General features: G+C 41.5%; 1 protein-coding gene across 4 annotated transcripts; it reads right to left on the minus strand.

Annotated features, from left to right (window-relative positions):
- Positions 1–470: 470 nt before the first annotated feature.
- Positions 471–4,551, minus strand: LOC115579941 (uncharacterized). 4 transcript variants are annotated; one of them, XM_030413713.1, is made up of 11 exons: positions 4,269–4,351; positions 3,940–3,961; positions 3,703–3,800; positions 3,385–3,519; positions 3,090–3,265; positions 2,702–2,838; positions 2,217–2,310; positions 1,719–2,048; positions 1,420–1,591; positions 1,042–1,181; positions 471–834 (listed from the first exon to the last, which is right to left on the minus strand). In XM_030413713.1, exons 3-11 carry the CDS (start codon positions 3,794–3,796, stop codon positions 511–513), a joined length of 1,602 nt encoding a protein of 533 aa, XP_030269573.1. In that variant the 5' UTR covers positions 3,797–3,800; positions 3,940–3,961; positions 4,269–4,351; the 3' UTR covers positions 471–510. The 4 variants fall into 4 exon arrangements, with proteins under 4 accessions (XP_030269573.1, XP_030269571.1, XP_030269570.1 ...); XM_030413711.1 differs by lacking the exon at positions 3,940–3,961 and having other exon boundaries at positions 1,423–1,591; positions 4,264–4,551; XM_030413710.1 differs by lacking the exon at positions 3,940–3,961 and having other exon boundaries at positions 4,264–4,551.
- Between the last annotated feature and the right edge of the window lie 20,350 nt (positions 4,552–24,901).

Consider the following 24,901-nt stretch of genomic DNA (forward strand, 5'->3'; position numbering starts at 1 on the left):
CAACTCTCTCCAAAGTTTCTCTAGATGCATCAGAAGACAAACAATTAACAACAGCTTCCTTTGTGTGAGCATGGATGCCACTAACCAGTTCCTCCATTGAGCCAACTAGACACTGCACAGTACTCTCTGGAACACCTGAGGCTTGAACCTGAGCAATAACAGAGCTGCACATGTCCAGTATATTCTTCTTTTCAACTGGAACATGTGTAGTGACCCTCACAGGAGGATCCACATTCACTGGTGTGGAAGGTCCAGCTACAGGCTCAAATTCAAAACTGCTGACGGGATCTGGATCAAGATAGTCTTTATGTGCTCGAGATAGGTGACGTTGGTAACCAGAATATGTACAAAAAACAAATGAACAACCAGGCTCTCCACAGTTCAAGCGCAGAGACCTTCCGGGATACAATCCATGCTCAAACTTCAAATGTCTAAATAACATTGAACAACTGGTGTGGTGTACCTTGCAAATGTAACATGTGTACATTTCTGGTCAAAATGTATCGGTCTTCAAACCTCACAGTGAAGAAGCCTTGCTCTGATTTCTTTTACCCGAGGACTCTCTTTCACTTTGCCGACGTCGATGCCATACACGGTGGTTTGGATGAAGATGAAGAAGCTGGACAGCGCATCATCATACGACACGGCAAAAGCATAATGCGCCTTGAAGAGCTCATCAAAGGCAGCAACTGGGGTCTGCATCCTGCAGGGAATGGCCTTCTGGTCCAGGATGATGTAGAAGTCCTGGATGCTGTTGCTTCTTTCTCCGACACCGAGAAGAAAGGGCTGTTTGGGGCCAGTTTCTTTAAGGAAGGTCTCCATGCTTGACCCCACCTGAGTGAGAGTGAGAGAGAGAGAGAGAGAGAGAGATCTATGAATGTACACAACATTAATTTATTTTTGTGTGATGAATGGATGGATGACTTTTTAAAAACTATTTAACTGCACCCCCCCAATTACCCTGCCATATTGGCTCCTGAAAACCTTACATCAGCTGACATGAAAACCTTGCATCAGTGATGTACAGTCCTAAGAAAATACCTTCATGAACTTGATCAGGTGTCTAGCAGCATCCGATGCGCTCATCTTGCCGGCCTTCTTGCCTTTAACTGTTGGAGGCAAGAGGTGAAGCAGCAGAAGGATGGCGGCCATCTCCGAGTCCCACTCTTCAGAATGCCACACTGCAGAATTAGAAGTGACACTATAAAATGTCTTTTATTTCCTTATAAGCATTACAGTATGAGTTATAGTAAAGTTTTCTTAAATTAACCATGGATTGAATATGGTTAGCAGTAAGGTGCAGTATGTGATTTGTAGTAAAGGGGCCAAAAACATGAAAGAACACAACAATGTCCACTTCTGTTGTGTACACTGAAGGCATGTGCAATCTACTGTGTCCACTATTCAATTAACACTTATCACCATCATCATTCTCCTGTTGTGCAGACAGAAGTAGCTCATCCACATGTGGACTCGGGGTTAGATTCTTGCAGCAATCTGCGATGACTCTTGGTTTGAAAAATGTTGGCCACTTGGACAGGAATTTACCAGACACCTCCTCACCAAAGATCATTGTGAAGTCTTGGTCGATCTTAAACAGAAAATGTTTGTGTGTGTGAATGAGAACACCATTGTAATGGTGCTATGGGTGTCAATTAATAAACAGTCAAGCAAAATAAGGCAACCACAAAGTCGTCAGCAATTCATTTTATGCTTACCAAGCCAGGTGTATCCAAGAATCTGGGAAAGAGATCCAGGACAGTAGAGGCAGTATCCGGGTCTTGAACCACCTTTTGTCTGTGCTGGAATGTTGCCTTCATCTTATTTTTGACAAGGGTTGTATCACTTGAGTGTTTCATCACCGATATGGCTTCCCTGCATTCATCATCGGTCAACTGCTTCTCATCTGAACGGATACTGCGTGGAGTCTTGGGGCCCTCTTGGAAAGTGGTCCTGGATTTCTTGCTGTCTTGAGCAGAGTTCCGCTGAACAGTTTTCAGCCTCCACGCTAGGTAGCCGGAACCACTCTGGTGATCATAGAAATGTTCCTGTTGATAAAGAAAAACACATCGACTCACATCAACTGGAAAAAAACTGGAGAAACCTCAGGGTGAGCAACAGAGCAGGGATCCCTCACCCAGTACTGGCAGACTTGCAATAGACAAAAACAGTTTACAACACAGAATGTATGGGGATGCATTACTGTTTATACTCACATAGCCGTTCTTGGAATCCGGGTCCCTCAATTTAGGGAACAGTGTTGTAATCCCAAGTGCGTAGAGGATCCGCACATTCACCGGAGGCACCCTCCTGAAAAGAGATAAGATAAGAGTGAATGGAAAATGACTGATGGGAACATTATGGGTTGCAACTAAAACAGAAGTTAATCTTCCGTGGTCTAACTGAGGCTTTCTCCTAAAACCTGAAAAACTAAAACTAAGACCAAATAAAAACTAGTCAATTCCTCAAAATAAAAACTAAACTAAAACTGATTCATCACTTGATGAATGAACTAAAACTGAACTGAAACAAAAAAGCCAATTGAATAGCTAAATAAAAATAAAACTAATGAAAAATGTTAAACTATAATAACCTTGATGTGCACATGAGTGTGGGTGAAGACATAATCGGCAGCGACTTTTGGAGGTAAAAAACAAAACAAAAACAACCACAACCTGTTATTGCAAGTGCATTCACTTACCCATGGCTCTCCACCATATCTGCCACAAGAATGTTTACCATCCTTCTTCTTGTAACATCACTGATGGCGCTTGTTTTCTCATACTCTTTGAATATTTCTCTTCCACCAGGCTTTGAATACAGAGCAACTCTAACATTCTGAAATGACAATTGCATAACATTCACACTGCAGGTAGGTACAGTAGGTATTTCAGCCTATGCCCCGGTCTGATGTAACAGTTGGTTAGGGGGTGCATGATAAATGAGAATTAGCTAACATAACGGAGCTCTGGGTCCTCAGTCTGACACCTACTAAAGCTGCAGTACTAATATACTTATTATGAAATTTTAATGTAAGGTTTGACATTGGTCTAATTGACATCAGGGTCAATATCAGGTGGTCAACTTACATCTCTTGCAACGTTGCTATCCAGGGGTCCTTCAACCAGCTGTCTTTTCCGAGCTTTGGTAGATTCCAGTATCAGTGTTGAGTCAGAACCTGATGATGACCCTTGGGATGCACGTGATGGTGATGGTGACCAGTCTGATAAAGATGAGCCCTCTGAGAACTCCTCAGCATTGCTACCTAAGAAAACACACAGCCTTGCATTGTAAATGAAGCAATTGACCATGAGAGGAAACGAATTACAGCTCAATTTATCTTTTGTAGAAAAAAATTAAAAATATAAGCCTGCAATCCCTTACCATCACATTCTTCGGCCTTGAACGACACCCCAGATGACTTCAAGAGTTCATCAAATATGTCCGAATCCACTTCCACGTTAGAGGAATCCTTCAGGCTCAAGGAAGCAGAACCTGGCAAATTGAATTTTGCCAGCACTGAAACATAAGATACTGTAAGCAAGATTTGGGAGGGACAAACATGCATTGAACAGAGCTGATGAACTATAAATACGCCGGAGTTAGCAGGAAAACTGATTTTCATCTGTAGTCTCTAGGAAAAACATTGGAAAAACCCAAATGCACAAATAAACTTGACAGTCAAATTAGCCTAACAGTTACCTGCTTGCAAAAACTGGGAGTAATTGTACTCGTCCTCCGCCTGTGGTACCCTGACCCATTTGCTGACTCCTTTATACTCTACAGGAACCAGCATGTCGCTTCAAAGACAAGAATGGCATCATTTATTATTCCTAATTTCTTACATTTACACCCAGTGTTTCCCCCGGGGTGGGGGTAATTTGAACACTGTACAATTACCGCGACTACCACGCACATGACAGCCAACATGACACTGACCGTGATGAAGGAAGGTGAAATGCTGTTAAAAAACAAAACACTATATTTAGGGCCGGGACTGGATTGAAAAAATTTATCAAATTAATTAGAAGCGTTGTAATTACTTAATCTAAATTAATCGCGTATAAATATTTGACCTGAGAACAGCGAGAATACAGATTAAATGGTCTTTCCTGCCACTGCTAAACCCTGGTCCAGCGCAACGTTGGCCAGGGCTAGCGAGCTAAGCTAACGTTAGCTAGCTAGCTAGCAGCCAAAATCAACCACACAAAAAAAAACACTAATATCAATCCCAAAGAGAGAATTTTATCGACTGAAACTTACCTTACCTTAGAAAGAAGTTCTTTCTTCTTCCAAAGAAGAGATTTGGACAACAAGTAGGCTATGACTGCAGTCTGCTGCTGACTCTGTGTGCCACCAGTGTGCCAGTCAGTCACTGCCACGGCAAGCGATTCAAACGGTGGGTGTGGCCAATTTAACGAGCCAGAATGTAAATTCAGAGTGATTCTCATAACGACGGAAATCAACTCTGACACTATCAGGAACTGACTCTAGGGGGAGTTAATTTTGATCAATTCTGAGTAAAATTAATAGTAACCCCTGTTAATTTACACCAACACTAAAAAAATAACACTGGCACATTTGCTGTGTGGGGGTGACACCTCCGATGGCCGCAGGACAACGCCGTAACGGCATGCAGCAGCAGCAAATATGAACGATATGAACGTAGTAAACAACGCACAAAGCAGCAGCGGCCCAAGGAGGTGGCTACAGTAACAACTAATTAAGGAAAACCATCATTAGCATTGGCTAAGTAAGTTAAAATGATGAGGTTATGCATTAACGTATAGGCTACATACCTTTTTAGTAGCACAGACACTAACACACTCATGAGAGGAGGGAGGGAGAAAGGACTCCAGCAGCCGCCAGCATTTACCTGTGACCACACTAGCATTAGCCACCTAGTAGCATCAACCACAACGGAGAGAGAGAGATGACACTTACCACCGCCAAACAATCACAGCGGCGCACACGGACAGGAAGCACAAAGCAGCACAAGATCGCCCTACAACACAACACAAATGTCTAAAACATAATGATCGAAATAAAACGAGCAGCGAGGTGAAGCAGCGTGCGGCCATACCTGTCGGGCATAGGGGTGGGCGGATCGATCCAAATATCGATAGTATCGATACCAAGGTGAGTATTGGTATCGGATCGATACTAGCGTGATGAGATCGATATTTTTGTTGTACTTTCTCTTCTATAAATTCAGCAAAGCATTTGTATTTCTTTAGAGTTTGTGTGAGCGCAGCGCCCCTCTTCACTTCTCTCACTCAGGTTCACTGTAACTGGAACTCAAAAATATATACTTGTAATGATATAGAGCCTACCTCAAACCTGAAGTTTGAATATGGCAGAATATAATAACACTTTTGTGTATCTGTTGAAGGAACATCAATATTTCTATTTAGGCTACATACAGATAGGTTATAGATTTAATTAAGTTAAATATAATTTTCTTATTTGGCTAAAATCTTTGTCTTGTGTTTTATCTTTGTCATAATCATGGTCAATTAATTAAAGGCAAAAGTACTAAATCACTCAATGTTCAGGAATTTTCAAGTAAAAAGTATCAGTATCGGTATCTGTATTGGTATCGGCAATACTGGCCCTGTAATTACTTGGTATCAGATCAATACCACAATTTGCAGTATCGCCCACCCCTAGTCGGGCACACAACCGCCGACTCGGAAATGACGCAGGTGACAATGGGAGCACAGAGGACGAACCGGCGGGCGGACTGCCGCTTTTGTACCGGCCCACACCAATGCGTAGCGGAAAAGAGTGGAAACCATAGTAACCAAATGTAAACAAAAAGGGCAAGGGGGGAAACAAGACAAAATGCTTATCCTGCTACATTTACATATTTATGTCTTCATGATGGAGGTTAATTAGACTTATATGATGTAACCATGTTTCCATCTGTCAGGTTGGACCAGCGGCGCCGGATTCATTTTAGAGGTGGGGGGACCGTGGGGGTTCTTGTGCGGCCCTAAACTTTAATGAATTATTAAAAGGCTGTACGTGTAAATGCCTTATGTCAGCATATATAAGCACATATCACATCCAACCTCCACACACACATCAAATCTAAATCAAAACCAAAACATGCCAGTCTGGCTACAAGGAGCCAAGTCCGCATTAACACGCGCAAAATAACCTCAGAAATACTATAACATGCATCAACAGTGCTGGTCAGAAAGAGCTGCAAACAGAATAAAACGTCGGACACTTGAAATGCCACAAGCCCGTGCGTGGTAACTGTGCCAGGAGAGTGGAGGTAATCGGACTGTGACCAGTGATCAAAATGGCTGTTTTTTTTTTTTTTTACTAGCTCGTGTCCAGCTTTTTCGATTATTGTTATTGTTTTAATTTATATTATTAATTGTTAAAATACAATGTTTCATAATCAAATAAGTTATTTTTAATCGTTAATTTTCGTGTTCTGAGTTTTCTCTATTAAAATCGTTTGTAAATGCAATAATTACGGTTTACTATATGCAATGATATGAATATTGATAAATGTATAATTAAACTTGTTAAAATGTACATTTTAAAATAAAGTAATTCTATTCTATTTTAGTGTTATTTCGTTTTTTGAAAAAATATCATGACACAATGAATGCATTCACCACTCAATCGGGTATTTACATGAGAGATTATACTTTAAAATCTAGCGGTCAAAATGACCGTTTACGGCTGTTCAAGTAGTGTTGTCTTAAACAGTTTTATTTCTTTGCATAAGCAACATATTTCTTGTTAATGAGGATCATCTCTCTCACCGCTGTCCGCGGTGCTGAACCAAAGAAGCCCTGACGCATCACTACCTGCCAAGTTTAACGAAATAGTTACATTTGTGGGAAATTGCGTGTTATGTTTGTAGAAGGCAGTGGCTATTACATTTGTGGAAAATGTATTAAATTTGTGGGTTTATTGGTGTGGTTTATTATGTTTGAGGACATTATTACATTGGCGAGCATTACATGCTGCCTACCAGAGATCCAATCCTCAGCAACATCATATACAACACAGTGCTAACAATTAATTAATTAATACGGTTTATACAGATTAGCCCACTTGGCACAAACTCTGTCTCAAGCTGGTGTAAATGGATTCCGCATCTGTGCCTTGTGTCAGTTCTGTAATGTCTAAAAATACATTGTCCACGTCTCCGAATTCCCACTCACATCACACATAATGAGGTATGCGAGGTATTCTCTCCACTGCTGGCTGGTCCAGTTAGTTCGGAGAGACAGGCAGGTGGAGTCACCGTCATCAGCGGCCTCCGAGCTGTCTTTAACCCCATCTCCAGCCTCTGTCGGCTCGTCCTGTATCATGGTCACCCCGGGCCCGGCTGTTGGCAGGCTTTCACCGGCAGCAGTCCCCGCAGGTGCAGCGGTGGTGTAGGTTGTTCTCAAGCTAGCATCTGCCGAAGAACTCGCCTCTTGTTCCTCCGAGTCATTCGTCTTCGATTTCTTTGGAAATCTGAAATTTGCGAGTAGATTTCCCTGTCGCATGCTCCAGCGCAGTCTCTTTTTATCGTTTGGTGAGGACAACAATTGCATGGAGGCCGGCATCTTTATTAAAGTGAAATAGTGATGCCCAAATCATACATTAAAAATTGCCTAATTTTACACATGATCCATGATTATGACAATTTAAAAAAAAAAAGAAAAAAAAGAAAAAGCATGGGAAAAAAGCTGAATTTTGCCAATATTTTAGAGACCCTGTAGTCAATGGGCTTGTATGCATCTGTCTCTCTTTGAACCCGTGAGCATGATAGAAAACCCTCCGCATCAGTGCTTATAGCCGGTTCAGGAGTCAGTCACAACACCATGGACAGCGCTGTGTGTGTGTGTAGGCCTACAGCTGCTGCACGATGAATAGACGGAAAGTGCTCACTCAGTTTTAAATAGATTAAAATTAAACAAATAAAACTATTTTTATGTACGTATGTATGTATGTATATATATATATATATTTATATATACACTGCCTTCTTGAAGGAGCTGCAGGGAGAACCTGATCTCTACCAAACATGAGCTGCGTCGAGTGCAGGAGCAGCTGGCCATGGCAGAGAAGAAGAGAGAAGAGAAGCCAGCGTGTTAAAAGGGAAACGACATGAAGTGAGGAGAGAGAGAGAGAGAGAGAGAGAGAGAGAGACGCCTCTCAGTCACAGCCTCTCAGTATAGTCGGGCCAATGGCCCCCTGGCCCCCCCTGTTCCGACGCCCCTTGGTTGGACTCAAAAATCAGTGAACGCAGCAGGTAACGTTAACCTCCTTCACCCCATCTAGAGGCCTAGATCCAGTCCCAATGGTGCATCAACCTTAGTGAATGAATGCTCTGGAAAGTCTGAGGTTAATGTAAAGGCAAAATTATATTATTTTAAATGGGCAGTGTTTGTGTGTGTGTGTGTGTTTGTGTGTATGCTATACATTATTTAACTCAGTGTTCTTTCAAAACGTTTTCTGACAGCAGTCGTGTGAACATATTGAAGTTGTACTTCAGTAGGCGACACTGTGTGAAGGTTCAAAGATGTTCCACCTGCAGCAAAGTTCAAAGCTCCTCCATCTGCGGTTGATCCCACTATAAGGAAATTGGAAGGCCGGGCCTGATGCCAAACCACAGGTGGGCATGGAGTGCAGATGGATATGTGTCTTTGGGACTAAAGGAGCTTTGATGATGAAGCTCCTGCACACACACACACACACACACACATACTGGCAATGGTCCTTAGCTGTTTTCTGGGTGAAGTTATCTGGTATACAATCTAGTACAATAAAATGTGTCTTTTGAAAATTCTGAGAAACATGGCTAAGCATTGTAGTGGAGTATGTGTCAGGTTTAACTGACTGTTAACTGTTTGGGGTCCATATCTCTGATGATCTCACCTGCTCCCTAAACTCCTCCATTCAAATCAAAAAGGCACACCAGTGCCTGTATTTCCTGCAGAGTTTAAAAAACAGGGTCCAGTATGTGCAGAACTCTGCTGCCAGCGTCCTCATCCCCACCAAGCCCTGGCAACACATCACCCCCACTCTCATCCGCCTTCACTGGCTCCCAGTTAAATCACGCATCACTTACAAAATTTTCCTCCTGACCTATAAATCTCTCCATTCCCTTGCCCGCCAATATCTGTCTGACCTCCTCCCCCCCTATACCCAGTCTCGGACGCTGTGCTCATCGGGCACATACCAGCTCTCCATACCTTACACCAAACTACAAACCATCAGTGACAGAGCCTTCTGTGTAACAGCCCCAACTCTCTAGAACACTCTCCTAGCTGAAATCCGCAAACTGACTTCTCTGGAGACCCATCAAATCAATCAACTTTTCTATTTCTTGATCTTATATGTATTTTTGTTTAACCATTTATTCTTTTTTTTGTTTGCTCCACTTCGTTACGTGTCCTTGGGTACCCCGAAAGGTGCTATCTGATTAAGCAGGTCATCGAGCAGGTGATCGACCTGTGAGGTCCCTATTGAAATTGGAAAAATGATTAGGGCCCGAGCAGGTAGACCTGCGAGGTCCCTATTGTAATTGGAAGGAAAGAAATTTTCTTCTCCAAGTTTGACTGCAGTTTTGGATGCCTGAACATACCCAAAAACTCACCAAATTTGGAATACACGTCACATCCGGCGGAAATTACGAACCTGCATTGTCACTGGGCGTGGTCCTGACCTGCGGGCTCTGTAGCACCCCCTATTGTGATGCCCCGCCTCCTACAAGTGCATAGAAGGACGACATTTGGTACGCAGATTCCTCATGACCAGACGCACAAAAAAATCTCTTGGACCGATACCGTCACTCCAACAGGAAGTCAGCCATTTTGATGTGTGGCAGCATTTTGTCCAATTCATGCCTACTTTGAAAACTATCTTGTCCTAGAGCTTAAACACCACAGTCTTCACATTAACTCAGTTATCATCTTCATGCCTTGAAGAACAAAAGTCATGGAAATCTTTCAGCTGCGACATACTCTAGTGGCCGGGATGGTGGAAACCATTTTTTTCCCTCGCTGTCAAGCATTAAGGCTTTATTACTTCAACATACAATTTCCTATCCACATCAAACTGCTCATAAGTGTAGAGACTGTCGTCCCGAATACATCTCAGCATCAATACTAAGTCGGCCATTTTGATTTTGGCCGCCATTTTGAAATATTGCTATCTTCGTACTTAAATTATCTCCTCCTACAGATGTAACACCACCAACTTCACAGTCACTCAGTATGATCCTCTGACCTTGAAGATGAAAAGTTATGGAAATCTTTATCCTACGTCATACCTGCTGGCCGTGGCGGTGCCCGCCATAAAATTCCTTCGTCATGAAGCATCGAGTCCTAATAACTTCTTCATACAATTACCTATCATGGCCAAATCTCTCAGGAATCTAGAGGGAGTCGCCATGAAGAGATCTCTGCATCAATACTGTGTCATATCCATAGCACCACCCACTGGACACAGGAAGTCAGACAAACATCATCTGATTGACATGACGTTCACTGCTTGTTTTCTCCCCATCATGACATGCTTGTAAAATGTGACCGTGCAGTCCGACAACGTCGCAGCCCGAAACGCGCAGCCTGCGAGGGCCTGTTCATCACTGCTTGCAGTTTTAATTAGGGCCCGAGCAGGTCATCAACCTGTGAGGTCCGTCTTGTAATTGGAAGGATTATTGTACCGCTTTAACTGCAATTGTGGAGGCCTGAACATACCCAAAAACTCACCAAATTTGGAATATACGTTACATCTAGTGAAAAATTTGATAATTTAATGCCTTTGGGCGAGGGTCGTAACCTGCGGGCTCTGTAGCGCCCCCTAATGGTCTTCCCTGCCTTCCACATGCGCGTAGACGAACGAAATTTGGTACGCAGATTCCATGAGCAGACGCACAAAAAAGTCTCGGGGGACCATACTGTCACTCCAACAGGAAGTCAGCCATTTTGATGTGTGGCGGCATTTTTGTCCAATTCATGCCTACTTTGAAAATTATCTTGTCCTACAGCTTAAACACCACAGTCTTCAAATTAACTCAGTTATTTTCTTCATGCCTTGAAGAACAAAAGTTATGGAAATCATTCAGCTGCGCCCAATTTTAGTGGGCGGGGCAGTGGAAACCATTTTTTCCTCACGCCGTCAAGCATTGAGGCTTTATAACTTCAACATACAATTTCCTATCCACACCAAACTGTTCATAAGTGTAGAGGCTGGCTCACCGAACAAATCTCAGCATCAATACTAAGTCGGCCATTTTGCTTATGGCCGCCATGTTGAAATATTACCAATCTTCGTACTTAAATTATCTCATCCTACAGATGTAACACCATCGACTTCAAAGTCACTCAGTAGCATCCTGTGACCTTGAAGACGAAAATTTATGGAAATCTTTATCCTACGTCATACCTGCTGGCCACAGTGGAGCGGTCAATTCAAATCCTTCGCCATAAAGCATCGTGTCCTCATAACTTCTTCATACAATGTCCTATCTCGGCCAAATCTCTCAGGAATGCAGAGGGAGTCGCCCTGATGAGATCTGTGTTGTCATGGGGCGTGGCCATGACCTGCGGGCTCTGTAGCGCCCCCTATTGTGATACCCCACCTCCTACTTGTACATTGAAGGACGAAAATTGGTACGCATATTCATCATGACCAGACGCACAAAAAACCCATTTGGATGCTTACTCTTAGTCCAACAGGAAGTCAGTTATTTTGATGTGTGGTGGCATTTTTGACAAATTCATGCTTACTTTGAAAATGATCTTGCCCTAGAGCTTAAACACCACAGTCTTCACATTGTCTTCACATTAACTCAATTATCTTCTTCATGCCTTGAAGGACAAAAGTTATGGATTTGTTATGTGATTTGAAACAACTTAGTCCGCGCGCGGACTGCGAGTGCCCGTTCATCACTTCTCGCAGTTTTAATTATTATTATTATTCATCACAACAAAAATAAATCCAAAAACTCAGGTCAATGCGCAACATACAACAATCAGCAGACAAGAGTTTAAAAAGAAGGAGAAAAAAAAACAAGTTATGCCTTTCTGCAGCCATTAGGGCTAAATGTAATCAAATGTAAACAGAGGCCTGGTCTTGGTTCTATGTGCAGTGTCGGGCAGGGTTACTATGGAGTAATTGAAATAATCAAATTTCTGATTATTTGTTTAAAAAGTAATCATGTTACTACCCTAATTACTTTATTTCAAAAGTAAATGGTTACATCACTCGTTACTTCCCTCAAAAAAAAAAAAAAAACATCTAGCAGTTCAGTCTAAGGAGGGGGAAGGATGGCGGAGGTAGGGCGGGGCATCGTGACACTGTGTATCCCCAGAGTGAGAGCAGAAGAAAGACTGGGCCAGACCATAATGTGTCATTGTTGCACCAGGACCATTACTATATAATGCATTACTGCCTAACACTGCCTTTGCTTAACGTTTTACCATGAAATAAACGAGACCACAGTTTATGGTGCGAGGTCCATTAACCTTCATTTTGATCACATGGTATGCTGTGATTCATGCCATAAAAGATTGGTCTCCAGGACCATCCGAAGTGTCTCCATGTGTGAGAAATCTCATGTACCGCTGCAAACATAAATGCATTTCATCTACATGTAAGTTGGTTTACACTATAAAATTACACAGCCATCGAAGAAAAATGGAATATTACAACCATACTACTACATTATCTTACAATGATACATTGACGAGGCTTTGTTTGACCAGCCCTCTACTGTTGTTTGTTTAACTTAAAGAAAGAAGAAGTGAGGTCTGAATAGCCTATTGGTAGATTTTTCTACATGTCTTCTATGTCCATTCTTTGGTGAGGAGTCTGAAGATAGTCAAATCATGTTTTGACTTTTATGTCTTACTTAATGGTTCCTGCTAGTTGAATTGAGATCTAGTTGCATTGAGATCACATTTTGTAGCCAAGGCTATTGACCTGAATGTCATATTGGCATGTGTGCAAATAAGAAATTGTAGTTACAAATCAAGAGACTTAGACAATTTAATTAACTGACTTCAATACACAATGCTCAGTCAAAGACATTTCTGTGGTTGATATATTACAGATTTGCTCAAGGTCTTCGCTAAGACAAATGGACATGATGCAAGAGGGGATTAATCGGAGCTCTGCAACACTGACAGAACTTGCTGACCAGCTGCAGAGGGTTTGCAAAGATGCAATGAAAAGAATGAGAAGAAGAGGCAAACAGACCATTGGAAGAAGAGGGGAACTTGTTCTGATAGATGAGAGCAAATTTGGTCATAAAAGGAAGGTAGGCTATGCAGACCACTTACACTAGAATATTGCTACACTGATCTGAACAAGTATTGGCCAGTGTGATGTCATTACATAGCAAAAATGATGATCGATTATGCATGATTATTTGAATTTCAGTACAAAAGAGGATGGGCGAGCAACAGGAGTTCCTATGGTTTTGGAATGCTGGGCATTAAGGAGGACAGGAGGAGACCCGTGTTCAAGATAGTTCCTCACCATTCAGCCAATCATCTCCTCCCCCAAATAAAAAAGCACATTCAACAGGGAAGCTCCATCATTTTAGATAGCTGGAGCTCATATCATTGTCTTCAGGATGAAGGTTACAGTCATCTGACTTAACCACAATGAATGTTTTGTTGACTATATGACAAGTGCATATACACAAACTCTCGAGCAACTTTGGGGCATTTGCAAATCAACTATATGGAGATTAAGAAGAAACCGCAAACAAAATTTATTGACGGTCAGTAACCATCTGAGACTTGGCTCTGATGGCTTGGCCTACCCAAGAGCTTGAGCAACATCCAAACAACAAGCTGAGACTTCCCTTCAAATCCTTGGAGGAGGAATTCAAGGTATCAAGAACAAGAGAACTGGTGCAGTACAGGGACTCAAATGACCTGAAGGTGGTCAACACAGGTATCCAGGTGAGGACTGGCAGGAAGTGGAGGGGAGAGGACGCTGTCCAAGAGGCGAGGCAAGGCTGCGTCACAGGAGCCTGGTCGGTGTGGTTACTGGGCTTGGATCTTTTCCATCTCCCCAATTACACACCAAGGGGAAGGAAAGGCAGCACCTTGTTTAGGAGGGGGTGAGAGCAGCAGTGGTGGAGACAAGATCCTGCAAGGCAGTAGGGCTGAAACAACAGGGAGCCTGGACCAGATAGGAGAACGCAGTTAAGAGGAGAGAAAGCTGGACCGAACTCACCATATAAAATTCCTCATCCAAGCAGTGTATGATGTACTTCCAATCCCATCTAACCTGCACACATGGGGCATAGCAGAGACACCGGCATGCCCCCTGTGTTCCAAGCAAGGAACCTTGGAACACATCCTCAGCTGCTGCACTAAGGCACTTGGAGATGGCCGGATAGATGGAGGCATGATCAAGTCCTCAAGACCATTGCTGAAGCCGTAAGTGCAGGACTTGTGTGGGCAAAGCAGTTCCGACCCTCCAAAAGATCAATCACCTTTGTCAGAGGTGGGGATCAGTCAACCCCTGCCAGAAAAACTCCAGCAGGCATCCTGACCTCTGCAAAAGACTGGCAGCTGTTGGTGAACCTCGAGCAACAGCTGAAATTTCCCAGCCACATCGCATCAACTACCCTGTGACCTGACATTGTTCTCGTGTCTGAGCCCACCAAACAAGTGGTGCTACTGGACCTGACAGTTCCGTGGGAAGACCACCTGGAAGAAGCCTTCGAAAGAAAGCTCTCCAAGTAAGTGGGACTGATCAGAAACTGTCAGCAGGCTGGTTCGAGATCAAAATGCCTTCCAGTGGAGGTCGGATGCAAAGGTTTTGCTGCCCATTCTTTGGCCAGAGCCTTCAGCACGTTGGGCATCGAGGGAGAGAGGAGAAGGAAAGCCATCTGCAGTGCAACCGAATCCCACGGGTCATGGGATTGGGACGCTACAGGATAAAAAGTTAACGGGAGCAGGCGGGAAAAAAACATAGGACAGGCGTGCTGCCACTTTGTAGTTTTCTTTCCATAAGCCTACACTGTAACGCAAGTCAAAAGAACTACGCGGCCCAGAAGCCAACAGTGCTTCCGGCCGCCGCTTTCCGCTTGAATTCAAGAAAAGAACAGCAATGGAGGGAGCGAACACCAGCGGAGAAACTGATGGGATAAAAAATGATTTGCAACGCAAAGTCAAAAGAAATGACCTGTCTGTTAAGCTCACAGAACTGGCAGGGAAGTCGTAAATATTACAGAACTTCATGAGAGTCGAGTGTCGGAAGACGGTGTATGCCACTTGTAAAACTTGTATAGTGAGTCAGGGATGAGTGATCTTAAGAGGCACACTTGCAAGGCACATTTGCAAGGCAAATTCCGGAAAGAATCAGCCAAGCATCTCTTCATTCGACAAATGTAAATAACTATGGGATGTCAAGTGTCATCTGAGCAACAAAGTTGCTTGCATGTGCAGCCAAGATTCCTCTAATCCCTGATTGTTCTCACCTGTGCCCCCTTTCTTGATGTGTATATAGTCTGTGTCTTCCCCTGTCTCGTTGCCAGAGTATTTCGTCCCGTCGAGTACGTCCAGCCCTGAACCATAGCCTTGCCACAGATTCCACGTCACATTTGTATTTCTGATTTCTTGCATACCTCTAGAGAAGAGTGATTTTGTTTTGATAAAGTTTTTGGTTAGCCTGTTTTGTTTAAAGAATAGTTAATTTCATAGCCTTGTTGTTTTTCCTCCTTGTGGAGCGACTTTTCGTTTTCGTTTCCTTTTCACAGCTCAGCTCAGTGTAGTTTAAGTTTTGTAGCCGAGTGCGTTCCTTTTCCTCGTTGTGAATGTATTTCTTTTGGAATTTTCATAGTGAAGTTATTTTGTTAGGTCAGAGTAGTCTTAGTGTTTTGCCCTCCTTTGAGATTGATTTTCTGTTCTTTAATTTCTTGTCTTGTTGTGTGTTAATTCATAGCCCTCCGTCTTTTGACGCAAGTAGTATTTGTAGTCGAGTTTATCACTCGTTCTGAAGATCCAAGAAAAGTTTCAGAATAAAAGCGTGTTTAAACCGTTCCCATTCTGCTTCTGAGTCCTCTCTTTTGCCCCAACCTGACACAAATATGGAAATAACGTGCGTATGGAAGACATACTGCCGGGTTCATGCACAGTCTCTCATCATGTTGAAGGAGAGTATGAGAAAATAAAAGGACTGGTCATGGAAGAGCTCCATCAGGTATGTCACACTGCACTATTTTCTAATACAAAAAATGTAAATTGATGTCATGCAATAGTCTATGATCTATAGATATAGTGTTATGGATAACACTATATCTCTTTTTCCCCTCTTTTAAACTGCTTAATCTCTCAATATTCTAAATTGGTCATCTGTTACATGTAAGATATTTTGAGGGCTAATAACAATATACTTAATTCCTTTAATGCAGACTAGAGACCATGCTGTAACCACAGACCTTTGGACATAGGAGAGGACCAACACACACTACATCACTGTTACAGTCCATTACATTCTTGACTGGAAGATGGTGAACTGGATCCTGGCCAGGGTGTCAAATCCAGGGTGTCAAATCCAATGACTACATCAGAAGGACTGTGGAAGGAGTCCTTTAGGTATCTCTCTATCTCAGATCAGATCATCTTTATTTACATGGTGTTTACAATAAATATTGTGAAAAGTATGAAAACATGTACTCCAACAAAGAACATAAATGTAAATGAATACATCAAGAAAAAAATATAAATGAATACATCACTAACCATGTGTGTCATTTTCCCTCACTGTACATCAGTCTGTGGCTGGCAGCAATTTAGGCAGCTGCTAATTTGCTGCTCTTGTCAATCATTTTGTGTAAATTCAAACTTTTTAAAATATAATTCTCTTTTTCTATCTTGGTATCCTCCTGTGCATATATATGCATTAAGCATATGTATAAACACTGTGGCCCTCATTTATCAATCTTGCATGAAAACGGTTGCAGATCTGAGCGCAGAATTGGTCTTACGACCGGACACACGTGTGATTTAGGAATCTGACCATCTGACCAATCCCAGCGTACGAATGATCGGTTCTTGATAAATGCGGCTGCTGAATTCGATCGTAATTAACATGTTACGGCCTTAAATATTCCTGGCTCCGAGGCCTCGCCCACTGAGGTCAAACATGGAGAGAAGAAACACTGGCAAGAAGATAAACTTTTCCGAGATGGAGATTGGCATCCTGGCAGTGCCAGCACATCAAAGGCACTCCATTCACTAATGCAACGTTGTGCAAAACTGAACAGGCCAAAATAATATCGCACACTTTCTCTTGGGTATACAGCAGCGTTCCCCCTGCTGGTCCGAGACAGAACCACCTGCCCTTCAGCAACCCTAAGCAGCGCTCCACTGTGACCCGTGTGCATGTGTGCGCACTATTGAATCTGCGTTCCTGCTCTGTAGCAGGGTTTGCCAGCGAGGTTATTAGGTATTCTTAATCCCGTTAATTAGTTGTCATGTTAGGCTATTTAGCCTATCAGATTTTATTTTGCAAAATTGTGGTAACAGTAAAAATGTCGTCTTTTAAAAAAAATTAAAATAAAAAATTGTTTTATTCGTTTTAAGAATCCGTTTTGATCTGTTCTAAATATGTGACTGCTTATGCTTAATGACAGCTGAGGTTTGTTTAATAATTATTTTCAGACTCAGCCAGACTTTGCTGTGCTGCACCGCAAATCCACAGACTCAGATTTGCGTACACGAGCTCAGACCTTACGTGAGATCTGATTGTAGCTTCCGCTCACGTCCAAATTGATAAATGCCGAAGCTTGCGTGGAAATGGTCGTACGCACGGTTTTCTGCCATACGTTCGTTTGATAAATGAGGGCCTGTATGTTTTGTCCTAATATAGTGCTATAAATTTATTGAAAAATGCTCTGTACAATTACATGATTGTTAATCATTCTGTTTTATGATGATCTTATGTCTGGGCTTCTATTTGCTTTATATAAGCCTTTATGTCTGTCTTTTTTTTAATTATCTCTTTGAACCTAACATAGGAATTTGGCATCCTGAGCAAGGACACTGTCTTTGTGACAGATTATGGCTCAAATGTGATAGCAGCATTCGACTCTGTCCGACTCTCCTGTGCCGACCATAATATCAACTTGATCTTAAAACACGTATTTGACCACCACAAAGACCCTTGTCACACACTTCAAAAAAGGGGTAAGAGGGTAAGATAACGAAAAATCCTGTCATGTCTGCTTGGTAAGGCTGCTTAAATAATCATAACATACGATAAGTAAAATAAATAAAGAAAAAATTAGGAACTGTGATTTATAGTTGCAAAGGTCACATTTTCTTGGCTTAATTTCAGCTGTAAATCTCCTTTTTAATGAAATATTTTTACCAAAAGAAAGGCCAACATATTGTAATTTGTAGTCACTGCAACCCTATTTTTCTTATGCACTGTCTAGTCTTTGAATTTTAGGTTATAAAAGGAGCTGGACCAGTCACTGAAGCAAGCTGTGAAGACAAAGTGGAAAGCCAGACTTGCAATGCTCCAATTTATAAATGATGCTCCGAGGTCTGGGAAGCGGCATGACATCCTGCTTTGCCGAAATGAACTCTGTTATTTCAACAACATAGATTGCGAACTTCTTTAGGACATCATCCAACTCCTGAAACCTTTTGATGAGGCTACCAGAAACCTCTCCACTGATCAGACACCCACCCTTCACCTTGTCCTTCCGACCAAGGCAACCCTGCTGAGGGGTTTGTCAATCCATGATGGGGACAGTGTGGTTGTGAAAGAGGTAATATAATACGTTGCTTTTTATTGTTTAGTTGGTGGTCATTTAAGTAGCTATCAAGAGCTCGGCCTATCCAGTAACATTGATTAAGATAAGAAAAGAATTGTAAGTCTGATGTTGTCCAATATGAACAATGTAAAAGTTAATTATGATATAAATTTAAAACTGCTCCAGGCCTGAAATCAAGCACGGTGCCTCTCTGCCTGAGAACTTCTATGCCCCGTAATAATGATGTTGCATATGTTACATAATGATATCATTACATGTATCATTATGTGATTTCACTCCTCCTCCCGCCCCTAGCTCAAAGGGAGGTTAGCCCAGGCGGTGGAGTTGAAATTAAAAATCCACCTGTACCATAAGGTGGCCACAGCTCTTTCTCCTAGCCTGAGTAGTTTCTTGAGGAAAACTCTCTATGGTCGGGGGTATGAGGAGGTCATCAACACCTTGGCTGCACTCACAGATAGTTGCAATGCGGAGTCATGGGGCCGCCAGTTGGTGCTAGAATACATGAGTGACTCTTAAGTTGACACGCTTCCAGTCTCTTCTTGACTTCTGGCAGGAGAGGTCAGGTGGGCTAGTGCCAGTTGCCAAAAGGCTGCTGGCAATCCCAGCAACAAGTACTCATTCTGAGCGTAGTTTCAGTGTTGCTGGGAGACTGATTGAGATGAGGCCCTAATTAGTTTCTAGGCAGTGTTATATTGCAAATGTGTTCAAATGTGTGTTATGGCAGTTATATTTTTATTTAGTATGTGAATTGTGAACTGCTCAATAAATTTGTGAAATGCAACATTTTATGTTCTGTTTGGGTTTATTCAACTAAGCTAGGCATGGTGTGACCCATGTATTGTTTTCTTGTTTGTTGTTTTTTTACTGTAACTGACCTCCAAAAGTGCTATAAACAGGGACTTAGCAGGTGGTCCTCCATAGAAAATCTATATGGACCACAGGCCATGTATTATTTATGTTTTGTGCCCTTTAGTGAAATTCTTTTGTTTGGATTAAGGCAATAAATGCCTCCCTATATTACCACAGATGAACTGTTCCTGTTGCCATATCTTTTGAAATAACACTGCAGAACACAAAGTAATCTAAAAAGAATGGGGAGAAGATCAAGATCAAATTCAATATATTGCCTCAAGACTAGAAGAAGAAAAAAAATGGGAGCGGTACAGGAGTGGGAGTCATTTTACCAGGAGTGGGATGGGACAGAAATTTTCTTTTACTCTGGCCCGGGATTGGGATGGGACAAGATTTTTTTCTGTGGGAGTGGGACGGGACAGGAGTGAAAATCCACTTCTGTGTCACCGTCTGATCAGCCACGGCTGGTAAAAGGAACTTACATTCTAAATACTTTGTTATAACTGTAATCGCAGCACTCATTTTGTCTGTATTGTTTTGTTCTCCGATGGCGGTTTACATGTCACGGCCACTTTTCCCGAAACCACAAAAGCGTCTATTTATTATCTACATGCAAATATTCTTTGGGGCCTTTTTTTAAAATCTTGCAGCTCTGGGTCCTTATTAAAGACCCTAGTATCCATGCATTGACACAAGTATGGAAGACTGTGAATAGCTACCTTAAGTATGGTAGCCCAAGTGGAAGTCCTATTTTGTTGTTTGTTTTTTCTTTTTATATTTTTGTATGTATTTTTGGGTCTCAAAGGTTTGATATAGGTTGAATGAAGTTGGTAGACTTAATACAAGTAATAGAAAACAAATGTTATGTGTTAGTGTATGAATATTAATTTCATTTCATTTAATGTGAATGGTCTGAACAAGCCAATTAAGAGGAGTGCTCGCACAAATGAAGTCCCACGGAGGAGACATTGTATTTATGCAGGAAACACGTCTGTCCAAAATGGAACATGAGAAATTAGCGAAATTGTTTAAAGTCCAAGTTTTTTATTCGTCATATCACACATCCAGAAGAGGTGTTATAACAAAGATAAGGATCCATCTTCCATTTGAAGTAGAGCAGGGATGCCATGGTTACGGCCCGCGGGCCGGACCCGGCCCGATTGTACATCACATCCGGCCCGTGGGTTGATATGGGAGAGCATTTATAAAAAAAATTTTTTTAATCTAATGTTTTATTTTTTATTTAATTTTCGTGGAATCCGTCAGTTGGTCTGTTGCTGCTGCCCGCCTCAGCTGCTGCAGCACCGTACACTGACCAGTAAGCTGATGGCTACGGTAGACTAGTCCCTATCAAGATGTTGTCAAAAAAGAGGAAGGTCGACACTGAAGGTCGCACCTTTCAGGATAGATGGAAAGAAAAATCTTTCTTTTGGGAAGTAGGAGGCAAACCCGTGTGTCTTATTTGTTCTCAACAAGTGGCTGTAGCAAAGTAGTACAATATCAAACGACACTATGAGACCCACGCCGAGAAGTACAGCGAGTACAAAGGGCAACGTAGGAATCGAAAGCTAAACGAGCTAGCGTCATCCCTACAGAAACAGCAAGCCGTATTCTCCAAATGTCGAGATACACATGAAGGTTCGTTTTATTTTTATACATATCTTCTTCAACTTTTATTTTTATTTTTACTGCACTGTTTCTGAAAGAGGAGTGTCTCAATTTCGTTATAACTATACATTTTATTTTATTTCATTTTAAGGGGCAGTGAAGGCAAGCTACATCATCGCTTGGGAAATTGCAAAGGCATCCAAGCCTTTCTCAGAGGGTGCATTCGTCAAGACCTGCTTGCTAAAGGCAGCCGAGCTAGTGTGTCCTGACAAGCGACAAGCTTTAGCTAACATAAGCTTATCGAGGCCCAAAGTGACGGAGAGAGTTGAAGAACTTTCTGGTGATTTGAAGAGTCAACTAAAAGACAAGGTTAAGTCCTCCATCGCATTCTCTATTGCTCTCGACAAGAGCACTGACGGTACTGATGTAGCCCAATCAGCGATATTTATTTGCGGAGTGGATGCTTCCCTGAATGTCACTGAGGAGTTTGTTTCAGTTGTGCCAATGACAGACACCACCACAGCTAACGATGTGTTTGTTAGCCTTGTCGGGGCCCTGGACAATCTGGAGGTGAACTGGAGTTGCGCTGTCAGTGTGGCTACCGACGGTCCAAAAGGTACATGCGGCTGATCCAGAGCAAGTATTCTGGAACTTTCACTGTATACTGTGCTGCAAGAGTCTGAAAATGGACCATGTTATGCATGTTGTTATTGACACTGTGAATTTTATCAGAGCCAGAGGACTTAACCATAGGCAATTTGACGCTTTTTTATTGGAAAATGACATTCATCGTGGCGTTTCTATCACACCGATGTGCGTTGGTTGAGCCGAGGCGCAGTGCTCAAACATTTCTACAAATTACACACAGAGATAGCCGAGTTCATGCAGGGTAAAGGGAAGCCTGTGGTGGAATTGGACGACCCAGAATGGACCAGGGACCTTGCCTTTTTAGTGGACATTACCGAACACCTAAATGTCTTGAGTGTTAATATGCAAGGCCGCAACAAACTCGTCACTGAGTATTACGATAGTGTCCGTGCATTTCAAAGTAAACTTGCGTTATGGAAGACGCAGCTCTGCAAGCGCAATGCAGCCTGCTTCCCCTGTCTCAAATCTCTGCCTGTCAATCATCGGAGTATGGACAAGTATGCAAACTTGCTTTCCGGACTCATGCATGAGTTTGACAATCGATTCACGGTTTTCACTGAACTGAAAAAGGACTTTGCACTTTTTCACTCTCCATTCATGACGGACGCTTCCGAGGTCCCAGAGGCGATGCAAATGGAACTGATGGAACTGCAGTGTTGTGCGCTGCTGAAGGATAAGTACGCATCTGTTGCAATTAGGGCTGCCCCGACCAAGGATTTTCTTGTTCGACCAGTGCTCATCATTTAGAGTGATTAGTCGACTAATCGACACACACACATATATATATGTATATATATATATGTATATGTATATATATATATATATATATATATATATATATATATATATATATATATATATATATATATATATAGATAGATATAGATATATATGGCGGCTGGTGACTGAAAAAAAAAAATATATATAAAAAAATATATGTATATAAAATATATATATATATATATTCTAATTTTTTAAAAGCCTAGCCTCAGCGACTGAATAACATGTTTTATATAATAATATATATATACATATATACATATATGTATATATATATATATATATATATATATATATATATATATATATATATTTATATCAGAGGAGGCTCGTCCATAGATGCAGAGGCAGAGAAAGAAAGAGGCAGAGAAAGAAAGAGTAACTGGTTGAAATAAATCATTACCAAATCTCAGTATCATTTATAAAATATTATATATATATTATATCGTGAAAAAAAGTTTCTTCTTTGGAAGAAAATCTACTTAAAACGGTTCAACTCCCTCTCCCTTACCAATCAGCAACCACAATACAAGATTGACAGCAGTTTGGTCCAATAACAGTTCCCAGATTTCATTCTCACATTTATACAACCGTAAACAAAAGATACTTCTATGTATTTTACAGCTTTCACTGCCAGCAATGCTCGGACAAGAAATATGGAGTTTTCAGCGATATTGGAATCGGTTTCAAAGGAAATATAAGCAAATTTCTGAAAGAACAAAAACTGTTCGGAGAAATCAGAGAGAAGTAGTCAGAAAGATAATTCATAGTTTTCGTTTCGTTCGTCCCGCTGGAGGACATAACGTCAGCGGCACGACCGGGACACAATACAGAGCAGCAACACAGTTGTTTTGGGCGATTGTGATGAGTGATGAGTGTGATGTCCTGTGCTGTCGTGAAGTATGTACATTGACTGCTGCGGTAGCACAGTGGGTAGAGCAGTTGCCTGCTAAACAAGTGACTGGGGATTGAATCCCGGAAGGGGTACACATTGGTATTTTTTTTGTCTTGTAAATTAGCCATTTAATAAAATGTTTTCTAAAGAAGTCTTGTAAGTCATTGTTTTATTGCTTAATTCTCATTGAATATAAGAAAGTAGGGATAAGTAGTTGACTTGTATAAAATAACATGACACCGTGGACTGGTTTATATATATAAATATATATATATGTGTATATATATATATGTGTGTATATATATATATATATATATATATATATATATATATATATATATATATATATGTATATATATATATATATATATGGCGGCTGGTGACTGAAAAAAAAAATATATATATATAAAAAAATATATGTATATAAAATATATATATATATATATATTTTAATTTTTTAAAAGCCTAGCCTCAGCGACTGAATAACATGTTTTATATAATAATAATATAATAATAGAATGTATTTATCTCTGCTTTCAAACGTTCAGGCCGCCATGGGCATGTAGCTAGGCTACTTACATGTTTAAGGTGGTACATCATTTTCGTCGTGGAGGAGTGATAGGCGAAGTTTTTCTTGCAAAGTTTGCATGTCACCTTCTTGGGTTCATCCTTCTTCTTTTTAAAATGATCCCATATTTTAGACGTCTTTCCCGACATTGTTGGCTATTAATTGTTAACTGTCTAACCGAGATTGTGAGTGTCACGACTGAGTGAGTGAGTGTCACGACTTCCTGTATCTGGCCCTTCAACTTAAAAGCCCTCCAGCCTTTTATACACAGGCCAGCCGCCAGTCACATAGATTCTGACCTAATTTTGACAAGACATGGCTCCAAATGTTTTTTTGTTTTTTTTCCTGCGACCAATCGACAAATGAAATTTTGGTAGGCTAATGAGTTTTTGGTCGACCAGTGCTTGGTCGTCTATTTTGGGGCAGCCCTAGTTGCAATCCAGTCATTCTACCAATCCTTGCCACCAGAGTACCCAATTATCACGGCCTTTGCAGGTAAAATACTTTGTATGTTCGGGACAACATATTCATGTGAGCAGGCCTTTTCCGTGATTAATATTAATAAATCGAAAGTGCATAATCACCTGACGCACGGACATCTCAATGATGTTATGAAAATAGCCACTGCCCAGAACCTGTCCCCCGATATGGACAAGCTGGTGAAAGTTAAAAGGTGTCTGGCTTCGACAAGTAAAATGTAGCTGAAGTAGGCTTGTCTCCCCATTTATCATAATCCTGTGTGATATGGGTGGGAGGGAATAAAAGGGGTTGGGGTTGA

The sequence above is a fragment of the Sparus aurata genome, chromosome 4 (genome assembly GCF_900880675.1).
Source record: "Sparus aurata chromosome 4, fSpaAur1.1, whole genome shotgun sequence".
Classification (NCBI taxonomy): domain Eukaryota; kingdom Metazoa; phylum Chordata; class Actinopteri; order Spariformes; family Sparidae; genus Sparus; species Sparus aurata.